Source organism: Centrocercus urophasianus, unplaced genomic scaffold (genome assembly GCF_019232065.1).
Source record: "Centrocercus urophasianus isolate 14NV4802_14NV808 unplaced genomic scaffold, USGS_Curo_1.0 seq_12, whole genome shotgun sequence".
NCBI classification, from domain to species: Eukaryota; Metazoa; Chordata; class Aves; order Galliformes; family Phasianidae; genus Centrocercus; species Centrocercus urophasianus.
Window position 1 is genome coordinate 61788009 of NW_024884364.1, and position 20034 is coordinate 61808042.

The 20034-nt window shown below is 35.0% G+C and overlaps 1 protein-coding gene across 1 annotated transcript in view; it reads left to right on the top strand.

Annotated features, from left to right (window-relative positions):
• MYO16 (myosin XVI) overlaps positions 1-20034 on the top strand; it is a 261913-nt gene that overhangs the window by 113147 nt on the left and 128732 nt on the right. Inside the window, exon 15 of the mRNA XM_042810398.1 lies at positions 3468-3615. Within this exon, the coding sequence (XP_042666332.1) occupies positions 3468-3615 (148 nt within the window). The remainder of the gene's footprint in view (positions 1-3467; positions 3616-20034) is intronic.

Consider the following 20034-nt stretch of genomic DNA (forward strand, 5'->3'; position numbering starts at 1 on the left):
TTGTTTAAGAATGAGAAACTACAGTACAGGAGAAAAATAAGTACATGTATATTGCAGTTGTTCATGCTGTTCACTGTAAGAGTTGAATTTTCTAGGCTACTGCTATGCATCAGTTTTGAATGGAATTACCCCTGACTGACATTACAATAAATGAGAAAAGAATCTGGCATGTTGTCTTTGCCTGGATAAATCCTACCCAATGATTCTGTATATTTATTTGCAAGATTATTCGAAGCAGTATTTACTGTCTCACACTGTTTAAGCATGAATGAAGTGTGTAAATATACAGAGCACCTGATTCTGCTGAGATAAGACTTTGTAACTCATTTGAGGAAACTGGGCTAAGTATGTCTGATCTGTAAACAAAAATTCAAGTGACACGAGGCTGCCTCCAGCAAAGGATTTAAACTCTTTAACAAACTGAGCTTTGAGGGAGAGGTCCAAAACAGTTTACTTAGGAAGAGGCACACTGAGTACATACGTACATTTTTATTATACAAGACAAGTTCAAGGTAGCATTCTTTGCGTTTTAAGTGGAACTGGATCAACTTTGAAACAGTTTTTTGTTTGTGCTGAAGTTCTTTCATGTCTGGACCTTGTAAATGCCCTGATTTTTGTCACATAAGATTTTTCCTTGTAGAAGAAAGTCCACTACACCTGCAGAACAGAAATTTTGGCCATGATTTTCACTTGCAGGCTTGTTTTGGTCTTTATTAGAAACAGTGCCATGAGGTTCTGAAAGAAAGAGTGGAGCTCTTGAGTGTGGTTCTACTGAAAACCATAAGAGACATCCATAGAGGTTTGTGTCTCCTTTGACTCTGGTTTGTGATTAGAAACCCTGCAGTGTTATGCTGAAATGAGACTTCTCCTATAATAAGTAGCTTTATGGTAAGGTACCTTCCATTGCTTTCACCCAAACAAGTGGAGAAAATATAACCCAGATTAAGTCACTGTTCATTGAGACTGAGTATGATAAGGCAGTGGGAACTAGTAGAAAGTGATACATCACAACAAATTTAGAATAATGTACAGACAAGTGGTTTTGTTCTAAAATGAGCTTATACATAACAGAACTTGAAGACGGACCTTTTGCCAAAATATGGTAATCATAAGCAGCACTGCACACCCATTGCACAGTAGTGAAACAAGGATTACGTGCCTATTTCCAGAAGTAGAATTGATGTTTTTATTTGGGAAAGAGAAGGGCAAATGATCCCTTACATAAGTTGGCTTAAGTCCTGAGATGGGTGGCAAGGCCTCTCTCTGTTTCTTCAAACAACTGAAAAAAAGGTTAGGAAAAGAAGATCAAGTCTGAGGAACTTATTCTCCAGATTTTCCAGTCTTGCTTTTCTCATCTTCACTATCTGAAAATATAAGTTTCTATTTGGTTGGTTGTTTTTTGTTTGTTTGTTTGTTGGTTGGTTTTTTTTTTTTTTTTTTTTTTTTTTTTTTTTAGTTGTCCTTAAATGGAAGGATGTAAATTGATTTGTAAAAAGAGGCAGAATGCATTTTGGCCTGTGTTTGTTGCAAACGTTTTCGATCAATTTAAAAAAAAAAAAAAAAAAAAAAGTTTAAAGCATGATTTTCCTTTTTTTGATGTAAGAAAGACTGCAGCCAAGTTCTCGGATGTATTTTTGTACCATGTTTCAGCTAGGAAATTTTGTATGTTATTATTTAGCAGTGGCTGTGTTTAGCAACAAAGTTTTTGAGAAAGCAATGTAGTTTCAAAGAATGCATCCTCGAAAATTTCACTGGCTACATTTTCAGAGCAGGCTCTGCCTGCTGACTGCAGCTACTCTGCAGATTGTCGGATCTGTTAGAAGTACAAGTTTCCTTGCACTTGTAAGTATAGCAGACATTGCACAAAAACGACAGACTTTGCTCTAGAACTCCATTACTTTTCTCTTTTATTTCACATAGATTAAATAGCGAATCATTTTTTCTTTATAGGAAGGCTGTGACAATTTTTTTTCTGAGTTAATTTAGTTTCATAAATTAGTTTCATTAGATTCTTGCTGATCAGAAATTTGACAGTTCTTAACAGCTATTCTTACTTCTGGAGATGCTGAGATGAACTGTATTTAGCCTTATTGAAGTCGGTGACTTGAAGTAGCTGGAAAGTGCTGAATTAATCTGTGCAATCTAAATAAGTGGTGTTGCCCATCATTAAAGTCAACTGTATTAATTAATCAGATTACTTCCAATATATTTTTTCTTGCTATTATTAACCAGTGAATACTGAAAACATCTGAGTGATGGTTATGAAAGCCTTAATGAAGACATTTGCACAGAAGGAAAAGTGATTGAGGGTTAGTAATAGCCTCTTTTAAAATTAGTTGATGGTAGGGTTACTTCTGTAAGAAATACAAGAAGAATAAAAGATATTTCAGTGCTTCCCATCTTTAGAAATCTTTAAACTCCAACTCTGCCTTCAAAATTCCTCAGGCATTTGAAGTTGCAATTCTGGATACACCTAAAAATGCAGCATTTTTGACTGCACTGAATACTGAGTGTTATTTCATACTTAATCACATTTTTCTTCAAGAAAAAAAAAAAAAAAAAAAAAAAAAAAAGCTACTGGATGCACATGCCAGTGTTTGTAGTACTGGGCATGCAGCAACTGCTTGTAGACTTGGTCATCATCCACACCATTGGAAGATATGATTTAATACACTTTTATGTTCTATGTTTGCATGGTTTCAAAAACACAGTTCCTTCTTTGCTGAGAAGTGCGTTTTAACCTCTAAACTTAACAATGACTTTTTCTAGGATAGAGGTGCTCACTAACACCCTGTGAAAGCTCTGCTGCATTGCAGGGTTTGAAAAGCATGTAGTAGCAGCATAGTGTGCTGCAACCTTGTTGGAGGTGCCTCTTCCAAAAAACTTAGTGAGCATGGAGCATTTCCATAGTCAAATCACAGCTGAGTTCTTCCTCCTTCCCCTTCCTTGCAGATGTGCTTATTCATGTGCCTTTTCAAATGGCAAGCTCATCATAGCCCTTCTGGAATACACGTCTTTCCCCAAGTATTGGTTAATGCGCTTGCTGACAACCATGCAATTTGTCTTGTTGTAGCCATCTAGAAATTAGGTGGCTAATCTATATTATTAAGATGAGCATTCTTGATTGCCAAGAGAGAAAAAAGAAATGGATCCATGGACCATTTTTTCCAGAACGTCTTGAATCTTTCTTACATCTTTGTTCATTAAGAAGGAGTTTGGAATTCTCAGATTGCTACACTTGGGTGAGATTACTAATAGCTAATTTTAATAGAATTAGGATTCTATATATGATTCTATATAGAAAATTATGGTACTACGAATGGTAGTATTTTTTATATCATACATACCTCAGACTGCTTTATTAAAATATTTTCTATTTTTCAGTGTTGCAGTGATGAATGGTTTAAGAAATTTGAGTATAGAGCAATCAAGATAACAGTGAATTTATTTGTTTGTTTCTTAATCAGCTAGAATTTATACGTACATGTTGGAGAAGTCTCGTGTCATTATGCAACCTCTCAACCAGAGTAATTTTCATGTTTTTTACTTGATGATGGATGGTCTGTCTGCTGAAGAAAAATACACGCTGTACCTCAGTAATTTGTCTACACACAGGTAGGAAAACAGCTTTATATTTAGTATTAATGTTCTACATAATTTAACACCTCTGAGCTGCTGAGGTAGATCCTTCCTCCAGTTGTTAACATTTGTATTCTAAATCTTCAATAATCTCTAAAGTTATTTATTATCGAGTACATGTTCACAAGGATTTCATTGTGCAGCACGATTCTTGTCTGTTAGGATTATTGCCATAAAGAACAAAGAAGAAGAAAACTTCTCAGTTCTTTGTTTTATTGTTCCATTTTTTGTGGATTAGAGTTACTTTTCTCCTCTCTTTTTCTGATGCAATATTTTGTCTTCAGGAAAGGCTATGTCAATAAAATAAGACTTTTTTTCTGCAATGTGTTGATTTTGGTGAGATTTCACCATAAGTAAATGCAAATTCAGTTCACTTCATGTTGTTATGAAGAAAGAAATGAAGTTTTGACTGCTTTGAAACCAGGAATAGGGTTCAACATCCAGCACCTAAAATTAGGTCTTTGTGTCTCCATGTGAGTTGATTGTCTTGGCTTGCAGTGAAATTCAGAGGTGATTGAATCTGTATTCAGCTGTATGTAGATTTACAAGTGGATACGTATTTCAGGGTAAACAGAGCCATGTCTGTGGATTCATAAACTATACTTCCTGCTTAATTGCAGAGATTGGTGTATAGACGTCTAAATGTAGTATCTCTAAGGCCAAATATATACCAAATGTTTAATATTATAAGAACTTGTTGAATTTTTCAGGAATGTCTGGGGATATCTTGAAATTTATTAATTCAGATTTGTTTGGAATGAAAGCATATTCCTGAAATAGATCATTTGCCTTTCTTTTTTCAGTCTTTCCTAGGTTGTTCCTAAGAAGTGTGACTGAAATGAGAAAAGCCTTGTTGGTATTAATAACCTTCTCTTCAATTGTGTGTCTTTATCATGAGTGTTGTGAGTAACTGTAAGAAGACCTGCAGTAGCTAAAATAACTTAAAAAGAGTGCTTTGAGTTTTTCATATCGGAGCCTTTTTCCTGTTGGCTGTTCTTTCAACTTGTCTATCTCTAAGCTAGTACTGCTAAGGTTTGGGCTTGTAAAGAGAAAGATACAGCATTCATTTTTGCAGAAAAACTGTTACTTGATTCTGATCATATGTTAAACATTAATCTTTAGGCTACCATTGTTAAGTAATGTTTTAATCTGTTAACACAGTTGATTTTATACAGGATAGTATAATGCACTTACTTTGAGGTAACCTGAGGCTAAGTTGCTATATTAAAAACATCCCAGTTCAAAGGAGGAGGAGAGTGTTAAACTTTATGGTTTTAATCTTTTGAGGACCAAAAGGTTTCTGATCTTTATTGCTTTTTTAGCAAAAGTTTTTTGGAATTACTCAGCTTATTCAGAAAATTAAAAAAAATAAATAAATTACGTAGTTTTGCAAGAAGATTTAACAGGAAAGAGTTTAGCTAAAACATGAATAATTAGATTCACATGAACAAAGCTTTATCTGATGAGATATTTGATAAGCATCTAAAAAAGAACAAAATAGCATTTCTAAATATATGTCTGTACACTAAAGTGCCAAAGCTTTAGAAGTAATTTATAGCTTAAAATTTGCATAAAGCTGCTTTTTATCAATAAAGCTTTGCTTTGGCTTCATCGAGTAGATTTTATCTTGTGTGATTGAGAGTTCAAGCCAAGAATTTCTTTCTTTAGATTCTTGGATATAAGAGTTCAGTGGGCAAGATTTTTCTCAATTAATGGAGTTAAACGAGGGGGAAATTTCTACTGTGACAAACTCATACATGAATCAGGATGGCAGAATTTGGCTTCTATTACTGGTTCATGATTTCTGACTTAGTCCGATTTTGATGAGATCATATCGTTCTGGTAACATCAATAAGTGAATTAGATAATCTTAATAAATGATGATCACAAGATTTTTTTTGTGGCTTGCTTAAGCCATTGCAATAGGGAAATGAGATGCAGCATTGATTTTACATTCTCATTTTACAGGAAAGTACCAAATTAATATAATTGATACTGGTTATGTTTATACATGATCCTACAAAATGTAAGAGGTAGTTCACGTGCAAAGCAACTTACAGTCCTCAATTAAGAGTTGATGTAAATAACATAAAGGGGAAATCCCTCCCCTTTGGAGTCACTGAGAATTTTAGGCTGGGGTTTCACCCAAAAGGGGAGTTTAATAGGTGTTTAATAGCTTGTAATTCCATGGTGCTTGATGCTTTCCTGAGAGGGATGCTGAGCTCAGAAACTTCAAGTCATGTGCTTGCAAATATAATGACCATTAGGGCAGCATGTGGTGAACAGGACTGGGCCATGTTCTACTGAACCAAATATAGCTCAGTGAGCCGTACAAATCGGTGTATGGAGGGGTCTGTTTCCTGCTGTGTCTGCATGTGGATCATGATGGATAAGGATAGAAACATTTTCTGAAAGGTAAGATCACTGCTCAGAATTGAGCAAGGGAACCATTTCAAATACAGTCTCCAAAGGGCAAGTCAAGGCTTTTTTCTTAACAGCTGCACTTCTGAATTCATTATATTCAGAAGCTGATTTTATCAGCAGATCCTAGACCAAAATTTCCAAAATTTCTATAAACTTTGTGTGTTTCAGAAGAACTGCAGAACTTTATTTTGCCGATTGCATGTAATATAGGAGATGGTAGGGATTTTAAATCATATTCTTGATTTACTCTTGATTTGTTTTTTGTCTGCCTTTTTTTGAGTGCTGATATTGTCCTATTACTATAAGCATTGTTCTTCTGGCATATGAAGTTTGGGCTCATAGGTAGAGTATGTACTACCTTAGTGGTGATTCTTGCAACCAAAGTGAAACAGAGAAGTGACAATGCTGATAGGTCAGTTTGTAAGTGGTCTTCAAGTCTGGTGAAGAAAGGGTGCTACTCATAGTGATTAGACAGAAAAGAAAATAATATGGGGAAATTCTTATAGAAGAGAGTTGAAAGATCTTCTTATATTGTTTTGGATCAGTTGTTTTGTATTTTCATTTATACCCCAATGCTATAGTGTATAAATAACAATAATAGAATATTTTTGTGTAATAGCTATAAGTGCTCAAATATACTGTCATTAAATTGTCATGTTGTCACATTTCTATATGTGTATTAGAGACTGGAAGTAGCTGAAGGCTACTTGTAGAAAATTGTTCCAGAAAAGATGGTTCAACCTGATGTCAACATTTTTGGTTGCTAGTTATCTTCATTAACTGTACTGTTGAGGCTTTTGATAGGCAAACTGATACCATACTCTCAGCCCTGCAAGTTTATACGGATGTAGGGCCAGTTTTCAGTCCTCCTTTGTGATGTCAGGTCTCTGCCACCCAGCATGTATAGGTTCAATTATACTTGTAAATGAGCTGTGTGGGTAAAAATGAACAACTTCAGCCTGGGGAAAATGTAAATATACAAACTCATGTAGCAACTGGACTCTGGTCAGGGAATGCATTTTGTGTTTGTAGCTCAGGCTGTGCTGTTTCCAGGTGTGAAAAAGTTTTCCTTTCTCCCACAGCAGAATATACACTGCACTGTGTGCTCTGCCTGCCTGTGTTTCTCCTACTCCTTAAAAGCAATGAAACTTATTTGCCACAGTAGCTGTAAATCAGGCCGCAGAAATGATTTGCTTTTACTGGTTTTCAGAGCAGGTCCCAATTCACTGTCAGTGAGAAAACTTTACATTAATTTCAAGCAATTTTAGTGGAGTGGTTGAATTTCTCATTAGAATTGAGACTGATCTGGACCTCTTTGCTTGATCACTGAGGAAATCATTCCCCACTTAAATGGTGAAGTTTGGTTTTCACAAGGACTTGGACTAAACAGCAAGGGACAGTGAATGAGACACTAAGTGCAAGACTTTGACTTTTCTGTGTGTGAGACCCCTTTTCTAACAAGAGCGTATACAGTGTGTGCAAAATGGAATTATTCTGGGATCATCCACATAGATCCCCAGTCTACCTTTCCCTCACACACAAGAGCTCAAGATTTCAAGATAGTGAGTGGCCACTAACCCAGATTTTCCCCAGTTCAACATAACCTGGGAGATAGCCTTTATTTTCTTACTGCTGTTGATACAAAACCGGGATTACATTGTGTATTTCCCTGTCTTCCTTCTTTTTTTTTTCCCCTTCTTTTTATCTTCAGATGCCACAGTTGATTGTCTTCTAATTTAAAAATAACAGTGAGAAATACTGATCTTGAGCATTGTTTAACTGTTTTCCACATCTGTGTTGTTTGTCTACACATATAGCTGTGGCAGTGTAATGATGCAAGGCGAATTCACAGAAGAACTGTAAAAATAAATATTTTGGACATATTCAAGTCCTCTGATGTGCCATTCTTTTTCCTTTTACTCAAGTCTGATCATGTTTTTCGTCGTAGATATTTACTTTGATTTAAACTTACAGTACCCCCACAAAGCCTAGCATAGATTTTTATGCAAATGTGGTTATGCAATATCAATTTGATCTGTTTGCTTTGTAAATTAAGTGTTGCTGATATCTGTATCTGATGACTAGTGAGAAATCCAAACAAGTGTTAGACCTGTCTTACAGATTTGGTTGGATCTAAATATCATGAATGAAATAGCTAAGTCTGGAAGGGTTTAATTAGATTTTCCCACAAGTCATAGTCCTGCTTGAGTAATAATTTCCATATGAAGCACCAGCTTATGTCACCTTACCAAAGTGCCGATAGACTTCGTGTGCTGAAGTATTTGTGAAGAATTTTGTGTACCAAAATTCTCAGTCTTACCCCAGTAAAGTCCAGTGTTGAAGATATATGAGCTTCACTATTGAGGTTCGTCTTTATTGACAGAATAAAGCTCCAGGCAATTAGAAAAGTGGCATTAATTGTATTTAAATTTAGATGGAAGGTAAAGATCACACTCAGGTTCCTCAGCTGTCTTTTTCCGTTGTAGATGTATAGGCATGGGAGGGAAGGAAAGCTGTGACAGGAAAGTCTAGGCTTATTATCTCTGCCAGCTGCATGCCTATGGGTGGGAGGTTTTTCTTGCCCATATCTCCTTCATAATTCATCTATGCAAATAGTAGCAGACTATCACTTTTTACTTTTCTTTAAATATTGTTCCTTTTTCACTCTTGAACAGTTTTGTTCTGCCTCCTTTAAACTGTGAGAGTCCAGTGGTATTTCCAGAATTTAAGCAATTCCTTGTAATGGATAGAGAGGAGCCAGGGCAGGCTCCTCTGCGCTAAAACACAAACCAAGGCCTTGAGGTTTGAAAGGGCACCTGATGTTTTGCAGAGGATAAGTCAGGGATGAGTGACTATTTATGGGTAATTCTCAAAGGCAGTATCTGAAATTAATCATCTTGCCATTATCATACTCCAATAAACTTTTTTTTTTTTCTTGTAATGAATACTAATTAAATGTTAATTTTCAGGTTTTTTAATCCTGGAATTATTACCTTTTTGTCCTGGATTTTTTTCCTTGCCCAAAGTCTGGAGCATGCTGACGGGGAGTTATCCATCATTTACGTATCCAAGCTCAATTGTAATTCATGTCCAATACAATTTCATTCTTTCGTTGTTTTTTTTTTTTTTTTTTTTTTTTTTTCCCCGCTTATAATCACATTGCACAACAGTTGGAGGATTTAGAGTTGAATCTCAGATTGGTGTAAAAAAATCTTACAAAATATTTTCTGCAATCATTAGTATTTTTTTTAATCTTGAAGGTACACTCACGTTCTCCAAAAAGCCTGCGATTCAAGTATTTGAACGCATACAACACAGGGCAATGGTACACATAGTGCAAGCTATGTTTATTAGCATGCAAAGGGCCATTGGCATTTAAAGATTTTTCAGGCATGTTTGACAAATTTTCTAACTAATGAGATAATGGAAAAAGACTCAGTGTGGAAGTGCAGCTCTAAATCCAGTTTGCAAAAATTGAGGAAGTTAATTTTTATTGCTCCATCAATGAAGATAATCTATACAAAATTCTGATGTTCTTGAAGTTTTTCTGTGGTCCCAGATGACAACTGTAAAATGCTTCAGAGGTGAAATCGATGCAATGCCATATATGGGAACATGCATCCTTAAAGCAGCTGGTGACAAAAATAACTTCGGTAGAAGTTTTGATGAGAGATGGAGGGTTGTAGCAGCTGTACAAATTTACAGGGATGTTACTGACAGTCAAGAATAAGAAATAAATAATTTGACTAAATATGGAAAGTCTAAAAAATCACTTATTTCATTTGATTTTTTTTCTGTTCTTCACGTTATTAGTAATATATGCAATGCTTGGCACTTTGTTTCCTATAAGTTAACACGTATCCAAGCTAAGTCAACTAATTTGTGTTTTCTCTCTGGAAAAAACAACAACAGTGCCCATACAAATAGTATTTCAATCTGCACCAATTACCAAAACGTCAGAATCTCAAATAACTTTCAGTATCACTAAATATTAAATCACAAATAGAATATAATTTGCAGGGTTGGTTTTTTTTTTTCCCCTTCAAAATACAAAAATTGGAGAAAATCTTTTTAAGCGCCTTTCTCCCCAAATTGCCTAAGGGTATTTTTTTCTTTCTGTTACTAAGGGGAAGAATTCTTCATCACAGAAAGTCCTGAGAGTTCTTCTTCCAAAAGATGGGTTCTTTACAAGGTCTTTGACTTCCAAAATATGCAGCCTGGAATATACATTCTCTAATACCTTGTGAGAATTTCCCACTTCCTGCAAGCATGTATTGCCTTCATTAAGCTGATAATTGTAGTATTTCACAGTTTCCTTGGAGCTTGAGCAAAATAAGCTACCTTTTAAGATTTCTGTATTCTAGAGAACTAAACAAAACTGAAAACCTAATTTTTTTACAGTGATTTTGTTGGCCATTTTTAGTTCATGTGTGTAGTCAACTTCATTGAGAACTCTTTGAAAGGTTTTTTGTTTTATTCTGTTATTTTTATCTCCTTTGCCTTCTTACACAGGATGAAGGACTGCTTACATCTTAATTCTAAGCCACGGTTGTACTCAAATGAAACAACCTAAAAACAAATTTGCTATGGTTTTTTGTTTGTTTGTTTGTTTTGTTTTGTTTTTTCTATTTTTATGTTTCCAAACGGGACAATTCAAGTAAACTTCTAATGTTTCAAAAATTGATTTCCCTGGAAGGCTGGGGCCTTTTTGGTGTCTCATGTTGAAAAGATACATTGGTCAGACATTCTTGAAAACGGAAGTGTCAAGTTTTCTTAAGCTGTGGCAAGATTATGGAATTCTGCTGGAATTCGTTCTAGTATAAAAAGTGACAGGTATAGGTAAAGTACAATGTAAAAATGAAAGCAGATGTTTTTGTGTTTGTTCTGTTTTTGTTTGTTTGTTTTTAACTACTTGTGTTAATAAGAAATGTTAAAATCATACACTTCAATCAGTTCCATCTTCGTAATACCATTTACTTATATTTCAGCTGTCTAGTGAAAGGCTTTGACTGTTAATGCTTGTTTCTTAACTGTTGTCATACAATAGTACTGTGAAAATCTGATACACAGCCAGTGGTACTATTTTAAAGACAAGATCTGTAGGTTCCGACTGAAGTGAGGCAATTCCATTTACTTACATTCCAGTGAGATCTGACAGCTAAACTGCACCATCTGCTTACTAGAAAGCTAATGCAGAAAGAAACAGGTTTAAACTTGCTTCTGTGACTTTTACATCTATGTAACATGCAATTGTTTCAACATCAAAAGAGTTGTCTAAATCTTCCCCATCCTGCTTTGCTTTGCTTACTTTGTTGCATGCCATTTGTTCTTTTCCTCTTTGCTTTCTATTTATTAATGTACATTTTTTTTCAATGATTTTTTCTTTTTTTAAGATTGAACCTTCTCAATTGAATGTGCAACATATTCTAGCAAAATGTTCCTTCATATTTCACTTAACTTTCCCCTGCCCTCTTGTATATTCGGTCTTCACTTCCCCAGTATTTAAACTACTAGTATTATTTACCCCAGTACCCCTCTACTCAATTTTCCTTTGTCCTCCTTATAAGTGCATATTTTTTGAGTAAACCATGTTCATGAGATTATTCAATTTGTTTTATTACTTTTTCTTTCCCGGAAGTGAACAGGAATTCAACCAAAATAGACATTTCCCCCCTCTCTCTCTTCCTTGTCCTGTTCCTTCTTTGAAATTCAGGCTTTGTTAATTACTTAGAGCATGATTTTCAAGCACCAGTGTTGTCCTTTTCACTTCAAAGAAGGAAGTGTTGAGAGGCAATGCCAGTAATGGCTGACATCTGTGGTGATCTATTACGCAGCATAGCAATAATCAGGACTGACTCACTTGGTTTTGTTGAGGATGGACATCAGAAAATCTATTGTACGTTGTCTTAAGATATATCTTCATGTTGTAAAGTGTTATTGCTATTGATTCTACTGTTGAATTTTATCTGAATCTAATGAAATCTAATGAATTTTTCAGTAATACCAGAGATCAAAAAATTCAACAAAGTGTAACTAAGTTTAGGGGATTTTTGCATTGAACATTAACTTCTTTTTTTGTTACTCGGTGGTCTACTTCATGTAGTTTTACTTATTTACCTAATTCACTTCTGTTCATATAAGTTTTAAAACCAGTAGTCTCTTTAGATTTTAACGGAAATTAAATGGAATCCTAAGTAGCGTATTAGATTACAGAACAAATTTCTCTGTGTTTTTTTATCAGGGCAGATATGATACCTGCAATGTGTAGAAAGAAGCTTACTCCCTAAAATTATTTCTGTATGCTTTGATATTAAGCAAAAAGCTAATTGCAGTGTGTGGTACTTGGTGTTAAGTTTAATACTTTATCTTTCTGAAAACTGACTCAATTTCATCTAACTTAAACCCTTTATCTGAGATATTTATGGATTTTATGGACTTTACATCCTACATAATACATTTCTAGGAGGTGTCATTGCAACTACATTAGATATAATTGGGATCACAGCTCAGGTTTTCAAAACAAAACTGGAATATTTATGTGTGTCATCTACTTTATTTTGCAAATTAAGTGCCCATTTCTGCCCTGTTTACAGATTCCTACACCTCATGCATAAAGTTTACGTCTACATTATTAACTTTGTTTGACAATATTTGTTTTGAGTATCTGGCTATGTAGTTGTTTTGGCTGGTTCATCCTGAATTTGGGGTTAGTTGCATATACATAGGAATGCTTACACTCTAATTGCATGTCAAGATGTCCAAAATAGTATTTTTCAACTTGAAAGCAGAGGTACCTTAGCCTTGGATTTTGATGTTTAATTTATTTATTCCAGTTCTGTCATTAGCTGTATATTATAGCATTGCTGCTTTGTTCCCAAACGATCCTTTAAGAAAATAGATTTCCAATGATGGTTGGTAATTATTAATTTACATGAAATCCAAGAATAATTTTTATTTAACAAAACAAAGATAATAAAATAAATCTTACACTTAGCTCAGTGTCTTTTTCTTAGGTCCCAAGTGGGCTTGTTACTTGTCTGGCTTTCAGAATAAATGCTATAGAAATTCTGCTTTGTTCAGGAGCGTAAATCTGAAACTCATATTCCTCTGGGGATATTCCTTCATCTGATGTTAACAAACCCCTCTTCATTGTATTAATCTTCATACATATTGATTGAGTGGTGGCTGAGGGTGTGCTGCACTCCACTGACAGACTTTCAGAGATAAAGAAATCATTCATTATGATACCATTCTTTTCAACAATGTTTTTCTCACTAACTCATACTTCTAACAAGCCTAGGTTGTAGAGCTAACAAGATGTAAATAACCAAATGAGATGTTTTCAGGAATAAATTGTACTTGTAGAGTAGTACAGTAAAACCAAGGCAATCCTCTCTGAGTTTCTATATAAAAGAACACAGATATTAACATTTTTTGATCTTCTACATTCTCATGGTTCTGTAAGACGTTTGGAAAAGAAAATATAAGATTGGATCATATAAAACTACTTTGACTTTTGTCTTTTTATAGCTGTAGCCAGTTTACTTCTTCAGGTTTAGTTACAGCCTACAAACTTGCATTTCTGCATTTGACTTGGCATAATAACTGGCGTAATAGCAATTGCTATTCCTTTGATTACGAGAGGGTTTGTCTTTCTTGTCTCCATGGGAGTAAGCATGATATAGAAACTCATGCAAAAAATAACATCAAAATTGTATGTCTATGGCGTGGAAAATAGTGAGTGGGAGGCAGTAAAAATGGAATCTGTTCAATCCAAGAGAAAAAAATAAAATCAGTAATTAAGACTACCAAGATCTATACAGTATAGTGAAAACAGAACATACATCTGTCTTAATTTTAACAGAAATTAGATGTGCTATAAGACACTATTTTGAATAAATTTCTTGAAGTGGAGGAAGAAAAATATGAGTTTAAGTATTATATGAACAACTCTCCAGTTTTTTTTGAGTTCTGTTGATGAATACCTTATACTTTACTGGGCCATGTTCAACCTTTTGTTAGAAAAGAAAGTCCTCCAGAGAGCTGTGCAAGTTATAAATATATCTTGAGGCTAAATTTGGTGTCCTGTTGAAGAAATTACATGCTGACTGTTAAGGTAGCCCGCCAGTATTTCACAACAGAGTGAAAATGGTTGTACCTCCAAAAGGTGAAATTGCTGTAGAAACCCTACTTTAAAAGATAGATGTGATTACTCACTTATAAAAATTGTAGAGGAACTCATTTGGCTTTTAGTTTAAGCACAAAATATATCTCTGCACTTAACTAGCATGCTAATCATCCCCTATGTGGGGGGAAATTGAGTGGATCCAGCTCCTCAAACCACTTGGCTATTACATTTCGTATATCTACAACAATAATACAATTCTGCAATTTATATTCTTTTCTCCTAAAGTTTCTCCTAAAATCATTCTGATACAATTACTGTTGATGAATTTCCAGTCAGAAATAGGTCATTTAATAAATTGTTTGTAGCATACAGCAACCTCAACCATTGAATGTGTCTCATCCCAACTTAATATTAGATACAAGAACAGTGATGCCTCACACCATGGTTTGAACTGGCTGTATCTTTGATACTATGAACTTTGAACTATGCTGGAATAACCTCACTGTTATTCTTTCTCACTCTCTCTTGAGAAGGTTAAGCAATGCCAACCCAGTGTTGCTTGGTTTTCTTCCCTTGATTCTTTCATCAGTCATAGCTCAAAATCATCTCTACGCTACAGTTAAATCTGTTTGTGTTGAGTTGGTGCCATTTGCATTTTCTTTTGATTCCTGCTGAAACTGCATATAGATCTTTTAGTAGTTGCAGTGTAATTACTCAATTTGAGTTTTGACAGCCTATGTGTAGCCGAAGTCATAAGAATGTGTTAATTGAGTGCTAATAACCAGAAGTTGTTAAGATCTCAGTTTTATACCAGTCATAAAAATGGTAGCTTCGTTAGTCTTGGCTTCTAAAATGATTTTATGCATTTTAGTGCTGGACAGAAGAGTCTGGGAATATCCTGTGCTGTATCACCATCAGCCAGACAATCTGTGAATATTGTTTGGAGAGGGTCTTCCCTCACTCTTTCACTTTCTCTTTCTTGTTCACAACACATCTCTTGAAATCACAGGACGAAGTATTACTGCTGTGGCTCACTACAATACACCAAAAGTCATATGAAACTTGATATATTTAGTTGATATCAAAGGTAGGTAATGTAGATTCAAGAATAGCTTCAATAGTTTTTATTCACTTTTGATTAGCAGTCAAAAGATTTAAGTTAATACAGTTTTGGGGGGATATGTAATGATTTTCGTACGTATGCTAGAATCTAACATGGGTGAGCTGCATTTTTACCAAATCTGTGCAAGTATCACCCAGGATCAGATAAGTAGATACACTGGGGAGACCTAACTGGGAATAGTTTGGAATGTTTCAGGGAAGAAATGTATTCAGGCTCTGTGCTAATAAGGCCTCTGCTCATATGAGATGAAGCTTCAGTGTTTCTTGAATATTAGTAACATAGGTGAGAAAATTGTTAGCAGAAATCCAAAGAATGGTGCAAATCAAGAAAGTCCTCTAAAATAAAGAACTCAGTAGAAAATTTCTACTGACTAAAATGATGTAACACTGCACTGAAACAATACGCAAATGCCATTTGAGACACAAAATGTGTTTGAAACATCATTTAGAGAAAAAGCTAATTTCTGGCTAATGAAAAATGCTTCTAATTCTAAATTCTGCTTTAAATTTTATGAAATTTTACAATAACCAAGTCCAGTGGGTAGAAGTCAGTTTACCGAGATGGTGTTACAGCTTAGTATTAAACTTGGATAGAAATTGCAGCATTCATTTTGACACGGGTTGTCTGACAGCAGCTTCACGGTGAGGATTACCAAGACATAAAACAGTGCTAGCCTCTTGGAGAAAACAAATCTAAGGCCTTTCACAATAAAATGAATCATGAAAATGATGTTATTAAATAGCAAAATTATAATTTAACAGAAGAAATTGTTGGGAAACAACTGGGAATTGAAAATATCACGGAAATTTTGCAATAATGAGTAGAACACAGAGAATGTCTGTATGATCCTCTTTTGATAACTTTTTCCTATTGAAACCGTTGTTATGTTGGGCTTTATTTTCTGTCACCTTTCTGTCCCAAACAGAGGTGAGTTAAAACTGCTACTGCAAGGGAGTGTATCCTTATATACTAATATTTCTGAGGATTTATTTGTGTTTGTTTCCATGTGAATCACCTGTCTCCTTTTTCAGGTGTAGTTAGAGAAATAAGATTTACTGTTAAAGATGTATACGCACTTTCTTGTAGTACTTTCCCACATTTTCATCATGTTTGTTCTCAGTGATTGCTTTCCCATTTTAATAAATGTTGTATATGTATGTGTATACGTGTATACATATACATATATACATTTTATGTATACTTGCCATATTTCTGGGGCAAAGTCCTCTGTTAAACAGGCCTCTTCAATCACATAACAAAATTAAGAAGAGTGGAGCAACTTCCAGTAAAATATGTACAACGATTAACTGAACTTCAGGTATCTTACAGCATCAGGTTGATCCTTGAGTCAAAACTGGAACAGGGAGTGTATTATTCCATCATGAGGTTCTGTAGTTTATGGCAGAGCCTGTTTTTCAAACATGCAGTTGTAACGCTCTCCAATCTTTTTCCTATCCAGCTTCCCACGTATCTGAAAAAACAAAGGGCTATTCCAAGGCATAATTATTCTGTTTTTGTCTTTCTTCTGTGTTTCTTTTTGTTTTATTATTTTATTTGAGTTTAGATTGTTCATTTCATTTTCAAAACACCATAACTTCTCTAAGGAACTAAATGGTACAAACTGCAAATCTCTGTGTGTAATTACAATATGATTTTAGCAGTAAGATTCGATCTGGGAGACTCTTTGTCCTATTTAGATGCGCAAGCCATGGAAGTACGGAGGTAAATCTGGAGGTGGATTTTTTTTGGGGGGGGAAGATCAGTTTCTTTTATGCAGTGCAAATTCAGTGTAACATAAATAACTTACTTACATGTGGCTCTTTAATCAAGTTCTTAATGTGTCACCTGCAAAATTTGCTTCAGGTTCACTGAGCATATGGCTCATTTGTGTCTAGTACTCACTGCCTCAAGAGAGATAAAGGGAACCAACCTGGGAGATTGAATGTCAGAAGCAGATCGTTCATGAATTTTCATGAATCCAGCCTGGTTTTACTGGCGGGGCTTAAAATATGGCAGAGAAACACCTACACACAACCACCCTGTTGCCATCTCTGTCAGTCTTGCCTGTGGGTGCCAGGGCAGGGGGTGGTGGGAGCAGCCATGCCTTCCCTTTGACTGAGCTCTGTGCCTGGTATCATGGGATTTCTGACTGTGGGAGAAGCAGGTGCCTCTGTTTACATCGGGCTGATGGTCACTAATGGTTCAGAGTAGTCAGTTGCTAACCAGAGCGCATACACAAATATATACATATTTATTCCAGAAATAAGGATATTCTTGCTTTGTAGAACAAGCGGATAAAGTCAGGTACTATAGCAACTTGTGTTCATGTAGTTTGTGAGAATTTCTTAGCCCATGACAAGTAAATAATTGTTAGCAATTATTTATATTATGCTGTATTAAAGCTTCTTAAAAATGTCTCCTCCCTGTTCTGGTATTAAATAATGTATAAATCAGTATTTCAAAAGCAACTTGTGACTTGGATGACCTTTACTTTTTTGGCCAAGGTAGCAAAAGGGATCTCTGTTCACAATTACTTGTTTAGTATACATGGCTGAATACACATAGCCATACCTTCATATACAGGAGGAAGAGGGCTTCTTGTAAACCAACTCATCTAGAGACTGCAATGGTACGAAATCAGTTTGAATTATGTTAGGAGTGTTTTAACTGGATACTAGTGAAAGTTACAAGCAGGTTCTCAAAGCACTTTTTTGAATTGTAGATCTGATAGTGTGGCTCTTAACCCAGTAAGCTTTATTTAATGAATCAGCATTAAAGATGTAGCCAACACTGGTGGAGAAATCCCTTGGGGCTCATAAACTTAATGACATCTACCTGGCAACTACTGCCAAAGTAAGTCTGAGCAGGGGAGTATAAAATAACTCTTGATGGTAGGAGCGAAGTTCATACATAATTTCTGAAGCATTTCAGTACACGGATTGGACCAGTTTGCACTTGCATGCAGACTGACTTATTTTCTTTACATGGTCATCAGTGATCAGTACTTGCTGCTTCTTTATTATCACCATCTTCATTGCCATCATCATGCTTGTTCTTTAGTGTGTATTCAACTTTGAAGTTATACAGATAAAGTGATTGTGATCTCCTGAGTGATTCTGGCCTATGAAATACTGAACAATAGGAATCAGAGAAACAGACACTGTAATGTATGCTGCCGTTCTTATTTCTAATAATTTCATCAGGGCTGCAAAAAATCCTATTTTGAGTCACTCCTCTTATGCATTCATTTTTTTTTTCTTGAATTAAATTATCCTCGATTTACATTTTCATGGCAATTTTAGAAAGAGAGGCTGGAGCTTCTGATTAAAGTCTATTTCACAGGAATATCAAGACAATTGAAAAAAAATGCATGCTTGAGTTTAGCCTGAAGACATTTGACATTTTGAGGATAAAGACTGGCCTGTATTTTTTCACTTTCCATTTGAGTATATTCACTGCCTGTAAAAAATCATGTATTTTGTAATATGTATGCACTTCTTGATTCAAGATTTTTTCTTACAAAAATGTCAAGGCAAACATGTTTACTGAACAACCTACTGGCTATTTTAATACTTCTGTGCTGATCCCTGTTTACGAAAAATCTTAATATGTAATTTTCTCAATTTAGAAAAATACAAACATGAGCTCTATTTTAGCTATCACCAAAGCTATCTGTAGTATTTAATCTATTAACATGCTTACACTTTACCTACTGACATAAACAAGGTTAATTCTTAAAATGCAGTTTTTTTGGTGCTTTATTGCACTAGTCTTGAGCGGAAATCTGTGCGCTTAAATAGTTAACAGTAATTACAGCTCAGTAGTACTGTGTAACAAGTTTCAAAGGATGTAAATCTTGTTCTGATTGGAATTGGTTTAAAAGCTGAAAACAAAGGAGAAAAGGCAACAAAAATGTGCCATTTTTCCTTAAAAAAACTAAAACCCTAGAACACAACTAGAAGCTATTCATTATCATGTTTTGTAAATGTCGCTCTCTTCATTGATGTCAACTGTTTTGCTTTGTCTTTATCTCATTTCTGTTTACATATCAAACAGTGCTAAGTGCAAGGCAGCTTTTTCTCACTAAGCAGAGTACATTGTCCTCTCACATTCATATGGTGGATCTAAAGAAGTAATGATGTTTGTTGTAATTTCTTATTCTGCAACTCTGAAAATGTAGTCCATGTTAGTACCTTTTATTTTTGAGAGGTGGTATCCTGTATTTACACACTCAATATCTTCTGCCTCAGAATGTTTGAAGAAATTTTGGAAAACGTATGTAAAACTATGAAGTCATTCATTCCCAGTCTAGTAAAACAATCCTTAAACACAATCTTTATTTATACCTAAGTTAAAACTTGGGATGGAGGAAGCTGTTATGGGAATAGCTATTAGAAAAATATAGCATATTTCTGAGAAGGACTTAACAAATATTTAAAGTGAGGACAGTAAACTGACCTAGATTTTAGATAACTGATCATATAAGGGATAATATTTCATCTGGAACTAACGTGTATCTCTGCTACTGCAATTTCACCTTAGCATAAGGTAAAAATTAACTGAGCTGGTAATATTGAATTTTCAGTGATGACCACTATGCTTAATCAGGGTTGCTGCCCTAAGCTGGATGGGAAGGAGTGATATGCACTGCACAGGCAAAAGCCACACATTTTTCACATGATTGTGCAGGTACATGGTTCACTGAGCATCATTAGTAAGG